The following is a 12,195-nucleotide window of genomic DNA, read 5'->3' on the forward strand; positions in this document are numbered from 1 at the left end:
TGCCATTGGGGCTAAGAGGAAGAGACCGAGTTAGGGGGTGAAAGTCAAACAGACTTTCAGTTTTTTCTGTAATTTTCTAATTGATTTCTCCTCCTTCTCCTCCTCCTCCTCCACGCTCTTGCTCTTCCATCTTCTCCTCCTCTTCCCCCTTCTCCTCCTCTTCGCCGTCATTCTCCTTTCGCAGCATTCTTACACTACGTGAGTTATAAACAAACGAAACCAAAACAACAAAACAGTTTATATTTAGAAGTGCAGTCTCCCTTCCTGAAAAACCTTATCCGGGGTTAATAATTTTCAAGGAGAAAGTAATTACCACTAATTTCATTGGAGAAATTTGTACCCTTTATGTTGTCCAGACAATAGCAAATACCATAAAGATAGACCCAATTACGTCAACAGTTAATATCAGTTTGCATAATCCGACCGAACAAGGTGGCTTCCCGTTACTATTTGACAGGTGTATTTACATGACTTATTTCAGCTCTTACATACGTGTAGTTAAAACTAGCACTCAGACAAAATAAACACACTCTCTGTATTGCAAGTGCAATGAAAAAAAAATTAAGCTAAACATATCTATGAAAACAATGCAAATGATGTATGAATTATCTTCACTACAAACTAGCAAACTACTGGTACCCAGCAACAACTCGAACACACGCCAGCCAGCTGAGGCGACGACCTTGGGCTCCTAGCTGCTCGCGAGGACGAAATCCACGGGAAGAAATGCTTCCTGAGCTCAATTAGGGGTTAAAAGTCGAAATCTCAGACTCCAAGTGGGCGTATCCCTAGGTAGGACGCTTGCCAAAATAACATTTTATTCCGTGTGGGAGTGTAATCAATTGTTATTCCCTTTTCTGTATTTTTCGAATTTCCACTTTTAAATAGGGGCTAGTCTGGGGTTCTAATTCTGCCACCAACGGACTTAGTCAAATCATATCCTCGTCAGTGAAACTGGGCGTTAGAAGTTTGAATCTCCGAAGTCCCCGCTACTTTTACATTCACGGTAAGGCAATCCCGCCTCCTGCAGGCTTGCCGAAGAAGCATTTTGGCCCTCTCGGCTCACTGTCCGCGCAGCCTCCGGAAGCAATCTAAACTCCGCCCCCTGCACTCCGGACGGCGCGAAAACCCAATTGACAAGAACTCCCTCCGAAGCCCGCGGGTAGGTTCTGTGTTCGACCTGCTTTCCCCGCGGAAGCCCCAGTCCCGATCACTCAGAACTGGAGTGCCGGCCTCAGGGGCACCCCGCGCTCACCGACCGCTCCCGAGGGTCTTCGCTACCCGCGCTTTCTCACCGCCTCTTCCCGCGTTCTACTTGGTTGAGCTGGGCCCAGCCTCTGCGACCACCCCGGGCAGTGGGCGCGGGGGAGTCCGAGGCGGACCCCGCGGCCCAGCTCCTCGCTCCTGCTGGAGCCGGCCGCCTCCATGGCCTCCCGACAGGCCGGGCCGGGCCGCGGAAGGTCCTAGGAACCGGGATTCCGGGAAGCAGGGAGCATGGTGGGGGTCTTGGCCATGGCGGCGGCAGCTGCTCCCCCTCCGGTGAAAGACTACGGGAATGAGGTGAGCTTTAATATCTCCGAATGTTGGGTGTGGGTGCAAGGTGATCCCGACTTAGGATCTATGAGGGGAAAGGAGGGGCCTGGTGAGGCCTCAGAGTCTGACATTGTGTGGAACAATTGCTGGGGTGTGTCGTTTCTTAAAGACGTGATAGGTCCCTAGAAACATTGGGATTGTGAGATGTTTGGGGGGACCTTAAGATGCCTAGTAAAGGACTAGTTCCCAGATCCTGAAATGTTTCTGGAACTTGATGTTTTGGACTTGTGAAATGTTATGGAGGATCCCAGGGTCAAGTCTGGGATTCATGGTAAGGAATCATAGAACTTTAGTGTTGAAAAGAATCTTTAAGTTCTACCTGTCCACCCCATCACCTTCTCTAGGAATACCGCTTAGATTGTCACTACAGGAATCACAAGAGGTACTTCATTTAAAAATCACTATCTCATTGTTCTAGGGCTTAAGATACTGCAGTTAGAAGTCCCAGCTTGGCATACTGTTATTCTCCTGTGTTCATCAAGTTTCAGTGAAATGTACTAAGCAGTTGTTGTTAAGAGATTCTAATGCCATGAAGTAGTGGAGTAGCATCTAAAAGTGGACGGTTGCTATATTTTTACACCTTTTCATTTCAAGCTCGCATTCTAACTGAAGTATGCAAACAGATGTCTTCGAAGTGAGCCAAGATGTATATTCACTTATTTCGCTGGGTCTCTTTCTTACTTTTTAGAATTGAGTACTTTTGTCTGCTTGCTAATAGATGTTATGCTGATATTTCTTTGCTGAAAAGGCAGTTTCTCTGCTTGTCTCAGGTGTGAAGAAGGACTTTTGATACTTGAATTACACAGTTCTTGCTTTTTGTTTGCTCAGTTTTCCAGTCTTTTCATTACATTTTCTGCTTTTGGTGCCCTGCTTAGAGGGCTATTTCACAGTAATGATACTTACTGTTTAGTATTGTAAGGGTAAGGACCTTATACACATTATTTTACTTAATATTAACCCTGTGATGAGGTGTTATTATCTGTATTCTGCAGATGAGAGAAGGTTAAGAAGTAATTAAAAGTAAGTTAGGTTAGAAAAAGTAAGTTAGAAAATTAACAGTAATTTGCTTAAGGTCCCACACTAGTAGATGTCAGAGCCAGCACTTGAACTTAGATCTGCCTGACTCCAGAGCCTATGGTATTGTGCCTCTGATACCAGCTCACGATAATAATAATACTAACAACTCATTAGCATTTTCTTCTAGTACATTTATCATTTCATTTAACCTGTCTGTCATTTATTTTGTCTCATATTTATCCGGAGGGTTAAAATTTGTCCCAGTACTATTTATTAACTACTTCGTTGCCCACTAACTTGAGTGCTACTATTATCATATACCAAATTCTTAAGTACACACTTATGTCTCTTTCTGGTTTTCTGATCGGTTCTATTAAGTTGCCTGCCCATTCATGCATCAGTGCTATGCTTTTAATCATGATAGCCTTATAATCCATTTAAATTTTCTAGACGTATAATTCCTTTGTTACTTATCTTCAAAAAAAACAAAAAGGTTTTCTTGTTGTTCTGGCAAGTTTTTTCTAACAAATGAACCGAGGGAAGTTAAAAATAAAGTTGATGGAGCTTTTTTTTAAGGGTACTAAATAGTATAAGAGTCAGGCGGTAACTCTTAATAGCATACTAAAACACTGAAAAATCTTGTTTTATTTGTAGTAAATGTCCACTATAATTTTTACTTAATTAGTAAATTTTGGGATCCTAGGCTTGTTCACCATGTACCTGTTTCTTGGAAATAGTTAGAATAATTTGTTTATTTTTAACTAAAACAGTACAAAGGGAATGGAAATAATATAGAGTTCCTAGCATGCATCAGACTTCACATGTTTGTATGTAATATGTTAATTACAAATTCTGTGGGGTGGGTGGTACTATTCAAAGGTTATAGAGTAAACAGAGGCCAACGGTAATTAACACATTTGTACACAAGCATAGGAGGCCTTGAAACTTTTTATTGACGTATAATATATATAGTAAAGTACACAAATTATAATTGTATAACTTGATGTGACATTGAGATTTGAATGTAGGTTTAACATTAAGGCTCTTTTTCTTCCTAATATGTAATGTTTATCAACTAAGGGAGCCTTCCTTTTTTTATCGCATTACATAAAATAATAGATCCATGTTTAAAATTTATGTTGCTTGAAATAAGTGCTTTTTTTCTTCTTTTAAATTGATAGGCAAGCAAGAAGCGAAGGAAAGACGATGACAGAACTTCTTGCAAAACAATCACCAAATATTTATCACCAATGGGGAAGACTGGAGACAGGGTTTTCTCTCCACCAAAATCCAGTAATATTCTGGATTATTTTAGAAAGACTTTACCCACAAATGAGAAAACTCAGACAGCAAAAAAGTACAAGATAAAGTCATCCATACCATTGCCTGCTGACAGTGACAAAGACTGTAAAACACCTTTGGAAATGTCCTCAAATACAGAGAATAAGAAAAGAGGAAAGAGACTTAATTTATCTCATCAACTAAGTCATATTAAAACTGAAAATGAATCTGCAATTGAAATTAACAGTGATGATAGCAAGGAAGACTCCAGTTTAAGTAACAATTTTGTGGAAAGTAGTACTTCTGCTTTACTCTATAAGAAACATGTCGAGGTACTTGCAGAAAGTATTCAAGATACCAAAAAACAATCAAGCACTATGACCTCCAAAAAAAGCTCTAAGAAAGTAAGTCCTAAACAAGGGCCCTCAAAAAATGATCGCAGAAAATTGAGGAAAAGGAAGCACAGAGAGGTAATAGATCTATCTGAAAGTTTACCCTTAGCAGAGGAGCTAAATCTCCTTAAAAGACATGGTAATGATAGTAAACAGATAATGCCTTCCCTAACTAACGAAATTGAAAATACTGCAAATGATGCAGAATCTAGAGATAATATAACTAAAAGAGCCCAGTTAAATGATAGTACAATAACTGTCTCATATGAGGAATTTTTAAAAAGTCACAACGAAAGTAAAGTGGAACAGGCACCAGACTCTACGGTGTCTATTTGTATTCCTTCTGAAACTGTTGACGATACAGTCAAAAGTGGTTGTGTGACTGACCCAGAAACCTATGAAATTTCCCAACAGGTCCGCTTTAAGAGAGTCACTGTTCTTGCACAAGTTCACCCCATCCCCCCAAAAAAGACAGGGAAAATACCCTCAATTTTCTTGAAACAAAAGCAGGTAGAAATGGAAAATAGTCTGTCTGATCCTGAGAATGAACAGACGATTCAAAAAAGAAAATCTAACGTCGTTATACATGAGGAAGAACTAGAATTGGCAGTGTTGGAAGCTGGAAGTTCTGAAGCTGTGAAACCAAAATGCACTCTAGAAGAAAGACAGCAGTTTATGAAAGCATTTAGGCAGCCAACATCAGATGCACTTAAAAATGGAGTCAAAAAGTCTTCTGATAAGCAGAAAGAGCTCAATGAAAAATCTCTAAATGAGGAAGGCAGAGACAATAATTCTAAAAAAATCATGGAAAATCCTAATATCCAAATGGTTTCAAATAATGGCAATTCACAGCCACATGCTGATAAAGGAGGTTTTCCTAAGGAGAAAAGTAAAAAGCTGAAGAAAAAGAATAAAAAAATCTTAGATACTGGTGCTATTCCAGGTGAAAATAGAGAGAGAAATACTCAAGAGAAAGAATCAACTTTTTCCTTTAAAGAGAAACAAAATCAAAACAGGCTTAAAATGAGTTTAAGACAAAAGAAAACAGAAGTTTTCGAAAACAGCACATTACTTAACAGCAAAAACCTTGTTTGTGAAGGTGCAGCAGATGATGACCCTCTAAAAATTTCCTCTCCGTGTAACAATAAGTCTTCAAGAAAAACCGGCATACCAGTTAAGGATAAGGTTATACACTCTAAAGCTGAGACTGAAGACAGCTTGGTATATGTTTCTACACCGAAACCAAGCAGAAGGTCTGTAAGAAGTAGCAGCACACCTGCTATAGTAATCATTAGAGGTACTGATTCTGAAGATGCACAAGACGATAGTCCAGTAAAAGCTTCCACTCCAAAAGCAGCGAACTTATCAGGGAAGCATAGCTTATATACAGCGGAATTAATAACAGTATCCTCTGATTCAGAGAGTCCTATTAGGTAAAGTTTTGTTTTGTTCTCAAGTTCTAAATATTCTGCATGTATTATTAGATGTGAAGGAAAATATGTCAAGCACTGAAGAATTGTTTTTTTTTTTCTAGAACACAGCTGATTTATAAGAAAAAGAAAACAGGGTTTCAAAAATGTTGCTTATTTTCTGTATTTAATTTAAAGTCAGGCATGATTTCAGAAGAATTCTAGATGTATTTTAGATGAGTTTTAAACCCTTATTTATCATAGTTGTTAATTCCTGGAGAAATATCCTCCAAATATGAATTCTGTGCATTTAACAAACATAAGGTTAAAAATAAATCATAGAACTTTTTTAGGTATGCTGAGCCATATACTGTGAGGTATTGGGTTGGCCAGAAAGTTTGCTCAGGTTTTTCCATAAGATGCTACGGGAAACCCGAATGAACTTTTTGGCCAGCTCAACATATACTTGCATGTTGGCTCTGGCTAATCTTAGGGGCTAATTTTCGAGAAAGCTTATGATTTATAAAATGAAACTTTATGTTTTCTAAGAATTTAACATTGAATTTGGCTTACTTTTGAATCAGTAGTTTGAAACTAATGGGGGGTGTCTTTTTTCGTTTTCTGTTTCAGAACTGTCCAGAAATTAGAGCCCTAGTTGGTTCCTTTCTGTATTTAATTGAAATTCTTACACATTATAATCATATAAATGTTTGTGAATATCTTTTTGGGTTTTTTCCAGGATGAAATTCACCAGAATTAGTACTCCCAAAAAATCTAAGAAAAAATTTAAGAAAAGGTCTAAGAAATCTGAAGCAGCTGATGAAGATTTTGAGTCTCAGACTAGAAAGGTAATTGAAATATTAGGGTGTCCTGTAAGTGGTATTCTGTTTTGTAAAACAATAACTATTACTATTGGAAGTGATATGCCAAAAGAAGATTCACATATTTCATAGATTGGTTATGTTAACTATAGCCCTATATTATTTTTTGCTGTTATTTCATTCCTCTAGTTAGTTTATTAAGAGATCAACATATCTTATTGTGAGATGAAAACAATTGATAAAGACAGTATCGTTTACTTAGAAAAAGTTTTCTTAGTGACAGTTATATTCCATTCTTTTTCCCTAAGGCTGCTTATGGAAATAAGCATGATTGAATTTTTGGTTTATTTCTGTAGATTAGAGGCTAACAAGTAGGGTCTCTCAACCCTGGTACTGTTGACATTGTGCGCTGGATAATGCTTTGTTGTGGGGAACTGTCTTGTACGTTATAGGATGTTTAGCAGTAATCCTGGCCTCTACCTGTGAGATGCCAATAGCACCCCAACTACCCTAGCTATGACAACCAAAATATCTCCAGTCATTGCTAAATATCCCCTGGAGGGAAAAATCACCCCCAGTTGAAAACCACTATCCTAAAGGGAGAGGTTGTATGTGTAAGAATAGTTTAGCTGCTTTTGTAAAGTAAACTGCTTATCCCTTATGATGAGAGAATTGGATTCTCTCCTGGGTGAGTAGGTACGTGTGTGTGTGTGTGTGTGTGTGTGTGTGTGTGTGTGTGTGTGTGTGTGTGTGTGTGTGTTGAAAAAGCCACCAGGGTGGTTCTGATATAATCCTTGGGTGAAAGCCACTGCCACAGAAAGTTGGTATCTCTTTTGTTTTTATTTAACAACTCTCTTCCCCCACACCCGCCCCGCATTGCGGGGCGGGTGGGGGGGGCTTCTTATCTCACTCTAGGTACTATGCTTGGTACTCTTATCATTAATCTCATAAAGTAAATATTTAACCCTATTTTGAAGGACAGTGGTGCCAAAGGAGGTGAAAATATTTTTGAGAGTTGACATGATATATGATGGAATTTAAGCTGGGGACAGGGAAAAGGAGTACCAGGGGCTGATAAATAAGGAGAAAGTAGAGAGCTATCAGGACGGAAGTTCCTGTTTGAGTCAGGAGTAACCAAGTGTGAGCTGGGAGGACAGGTAGCTAGGTCAGAAAGGAGGGTGTTGGAAATGACTGGTTTTTGAGATGATAGGATTATGGTTGATTTTGATTTTCTTCATTTTTCTGTTTTTTGTTTTTCTATAAACATGAACTTTTAAAAACTTTTATCAGAAAAATAACTATTAGGAAAAAAAAACAGATTTCAGGAAATAGCAGAACTACATGCCAAAATGCATGTGGATTTTTTTTTCACACATTCACTAAAACATGTCTTTCTTAACTGTTTCAATGATTGAGTCGTTAATTTAAATTTAGCTGGATTATTTTGAATACTAACTTATCCTAAGGTTCATCAGCCTGTCAAAAATTTTGCTAGGGACTTCCCTGGTGGCGCAGTGGTTAAGAATCCACCTGCCAATGCAGGGGACACAGGTTTGATCCCTGGTCCGGGAAGATCCCACATGCAGCGGAGCAACTAAGCCCGTGCGCCACAACTACAGAGCCTGTGCTCTAGAGCCCGCAAGCCACAACTACTGAGCCCACGCACCACAACTACTGAGCCCACACACCTAAAGCCTGTGCTGTGCAACAAGACAAGCCACCACAATGAGAAGCCCCCGAAGCCTGCGCACCGCAACAAAGATCCAACCCAGCCAAAACTCAATCAATCAAATAAATTTATGAAAAAGGAAGAAAAAATTTTGCTAGCAGAACAACAAAAATCTGTCACTCTACTACTATAAAGCAGATCCTTAACATTCCTAACCTCCTTATGTATGTTCTGAATATCCATATCTATTATTTTTTTATATTTTATTTTTAATTAAAAATTTTTTTTCCGTGCCTATTCTTTTTAATGTTTTTAAAAAACATTTTAAAAGTTTTGGGAATTCCCTGGGGGTCCAGTGGTTAGGACTCTGCGCTTCCACTGCAGGGGACACAGGTTCGATCCCTGGTGTGGGAACTAAGATCCTGCATGTCACAAGGCGCAGTCCAAAAAAAAATTTTTTTTAAGTTTTTAAAAACAGCAAACATTTGTTTAAAAGACACGGTAGTATATAAATTTAAAAGTGAAAACTTTCGGTACGCGGGCCTCTCACCGCTCTTGGCCTCTCCCGCTGCGGAGCACAGTCTCCGGACGCGCAGGCCCAGCCTCTCCGCGGCACGTGGGATCCTCCCGGACCGGGGCACGAACCCGCGTCCCCTGCATCGGCAGGCGGACTCTCAACCACTGCGCCACCAGGGAAGCCGGCACGTGGGATCCTCCCGGACCGGGGCACGAACCCTCATCCCCTGCACCGGCAGGCGGACTCCCAACCACTGCGCCACCAGGGAAGCCCCAAAGTGAAAACTTTTAAAATTTTCTCTCTCCTACTGTTTAGGGGAAACCCACTTTTTTTTTCTTAATTGCTATCTCTCTTACTTTTTAGAAAGATTCTACTGAACTTTTAAATGCTGCTTATATTATTTGTTTATTTGGATTTAATTTTATTTATTTATTTATTTGACTGCCTTGGGTCTTCGTTGCTGTGCGTGGGCTTTCTCTAGTTGTGGCGAGCGGGGTCTATTCTTCATTGCAGTGTGCTGGCTTCTCATTGCGATGGCTTCTCTTGTTGCGGAGCACGGGCTCTAGGTGTTCTGGCTTCAGTAATTGTGGCACGCAGGCTCTAGAGTGCAGGCTCAGTAGTTGTGGCGTATAGGCTTAGTTGCTCGCACGCGGCATGTGGGATCTTCCCGGAGCAGGGATTGAACCCGTGTCCCCTACATTAGCAGGCGGATTCTTAAGCACTGTGCCACCAGGGAGATCCCCAGGGGGATCCCACTTTTAATAGTTACAAGTTCATCTGTCCAGACTTTTTCCTATCCTTAAATATTTATATGTCATTTTTAAAAGGGATCATATAATGTGAACTATTTTGCATCTTGCTTGCTATGTGTTTTTAATCCAAATGTAAAAACCTGTAGAACTCAGAATATGGAAAAAACATTATCTGGAAGATAATATTTAAATGCACAAGATCGCTTAGTACATCAGTGGCAGAGCCAGGCCTGAAGGCCAGACTTTATTCTTATCAGTGTTCTTTTCCATACCTACTACCTTTTCAACCTCTCTCCAAAGGATTCAGCCTAAAAGTGACTAAAATCAAAGAATAGATGCCATGAAGATAATGGGGAAATAACCAATAATTCTAATCTGTACAGACATCTATTTGTTTGTTTGTTTTGGCTGCACCACGCAGCACGTGGAACTTCCCTGACTAGGGATTGAACCCATGCCCCCTGCATTGGAAGCGCAGAGTCTTAACCACTGGACCACCGGGGGAGTCCCCAGACATCTATTTTTAAAAAATTTTTTATATACAGACATTTAGTATGGATATCTTTTTGGGTATTTTTCACAAATGTAATTATATTTATCTGAATAGATTTCAAGCAAGAAATAAAGGCAAACCAAGTATAATTAGACACATTTTAATTTCATTTCCTTGGTAAGATTTGAATAACCATTTTTTTGGTCTTTTATTTAGTGTGATCTGTGATTATATTTTTCTATTATATATGTACTTAGTGGACTTCATTTTTTAGAGCAGTTTTAGGTTCACAGCAAAATTGAGCAAAAGGTATAGATTTCCCATATACCCGGTGCTGTCACACATGCATAGCCTCCCCATAATCAATATCAAAGTAGTACATTTGTTATAATGGATGAACTTACATTGACACATCATTATCACCCAGTGTCTGTAGTTTAAATTAAGGTTCACTCTTGGTATTGTACATTCTGTGGGTTTAGACAAATGTAGAATGACATGTATCCACCATTATAGTACCATACAGAGTACTTTCACTGCCTTAAAAATCCTCTGTGCTCTGCCTATTCGTCCCTTCCTTTTCCCTTGGCAACTACTGATCTTTTTACTGTCTTTAAAGGTTTGCCTTTTCTATTTTTTTCTATTATTAAATATAAAATATTTGCCAGTAACCTAAATTATTATTTCACATTTGTGTTTAGGTAAGCAGTGCTTCAAAAAATGTATCCAAAGCAAAACAATTGATTGAAAAAGCAAAAGCTTTACACATTAGTAGGTCAAAAGCTACTGAAGAAACAGTGACACCTTTAAGGCGTTCGTCCAGACATCAGACGCTCCCTGAAAGGTCAGAAACAGAAGTAAGTATTACAAATATTTATTGATATAAATTCTGTTCTGTTCTTCTGTTTGAAATGGGAGAAGGAAACTGTTATAAAATTATAAGGTAGAATTGTAGGAAGCCCTGAGGTGGTAGAAAAAATATCATTTTCCATTCTCTTTTCAAAGGCTTTGGCTCTCTTTGGCCTACAGAATATACTCTGAATCCTTATCAAGTCATTTAGGATACTTCTTAGGCTGAACTAGCTCCTCCTTTTCCTCAAAACAACCCCCCTTCCTCAAACACACTCTTTTTGCTCTGTCATACTAAATTATTCATTTTGCCCCAAAGGCTGCAATTTTTACTTTTTTTAGTTTGTAGTTTCAGCGTAAAATGTATATTAGGTACTCTCTTCTACCTGAGGAATTCCTACTCAGAGTTTAAGATCCTGCTAAATTATGCCACCATCTCTCTCTCTTTTTAAAAAAAATATAATAACATGATTTATTTAAAGTGTGCAATTCAGTCACTTTTAGTATATTCACAGAGTTGTGTATTCATCACCGCAGTCAGTTTTAGAATATTTCATTACCCCCAAAAGAGCCCTCATTCTCCTTAGCTGTCACCTTCCAATCCCCCCCACCCCCGCCCTAGCCAAACACTAATCTACTTTCTGTCTTTATAGATTTGCCTGTTCTGGACATTTAATATAAATGGTATCCTACCATATGTGTCCTTTGTATCTGGCTTCTGTCATTTAGCATAATGTTTTAAAGGTTCTTCCATGTTGTAGAATCAGTATTTTGTTTCTCTTTATTACCAAATAACACCCCATTATATGGAAATACCACAGTTGATTTACCCATTCATCAGTTGATGGACATTTGGGTTGTTTCCACTTTTCGGCTATGAAAAATGCTGTGAATAATCGACTACCTCCTCTTTTTTTTTTTTTTTCCCCCCCCGCCGCCCGCCCTCGACTACCTCCTCTTGAAAGCTTTGCTGATGCCTTCAAGACAAATAGTTTCCTGCCCTATATGTACTTTAATTTACTTTCATGGGTTTTTTTTTTTTATTTAGTCAGTATTACTTTCACTATACTGTATTATAACTAGTTAAACTATTTTTTAAAATAAATTTATATATTTATTCATTTATTTTTGGCCGCTTTGGGTCTTCGATGCTGCTCACAGGCTTTCTTTAGTTGTGGCGAGCAGGGGCTACTCTTCATTGCGATGTGCGGGCTTCTCATTGTGGTGGCTTCTCTTGTTGAGGAGCACAGGCTCTAGGCATGTGGGCTTCAGTAGTTGTGGCATGTGGGCTCAGCAGTTGTGGCTCGCGGGCTCTAGAGCACAGGCTCAGTAGTTGTGGCGCACGGCCTTAGCTGCTCTGTGGGCATGTGGGCTCTTACTGGACTAGGGCTCGAACCTGTGT

General features: G+C 39.3%; 1 protein-coding gene across 1 annotated transcript in view; it reads left to right on the forward strand.

The window, feature by feature from the left end:
• The first annotated feature begins 1,119 nt into the window (after positions 1-1,119).
• ATAD5 (ATPase family AAA domain containing 5) overlaps positions 1,120-12,195 on the forward strand; it is a 43,315-nt gene continuing 32,239 nt past the window's right edge. Inside the window, exons 1-4 of the mRNA XM_007106559.4 lie at positions 1,120-1,560; positions 3,792-5,716; positions 6,432-6,540; positions 10,646-10,801. Coding sequence (XP_007106621.1) covers positions 1,495-1,560; positions 3,792-5,716; positions 6,432-6,540; positions 10,646-10,801 — 2,256 coding nt within the window. The 5' untranslated portion in view covers positions 1,120-1,494. The remainder of the gene's footprint in view (positions 1,561-3,791; positions 5,717-6,431; positions 6,541-10,645; positions 10,802-12,195) is intronic.

The sequence above is a fragment of the Physeter macrocephalus genome, chromosome 14 (genome assembly GCF_002837175.3).
Source record: "Physeter macrocephalus isolate SW-GA chromosome 14, ASM283717v5, whole genome shotgun sequence".
Classification (NCBI taxonomy): Eukaryota; Metazoa; Chordata; class Mammalia; order Artiodactyla; family Physeteridae; genus Physeter; species Physeter macrocephalus.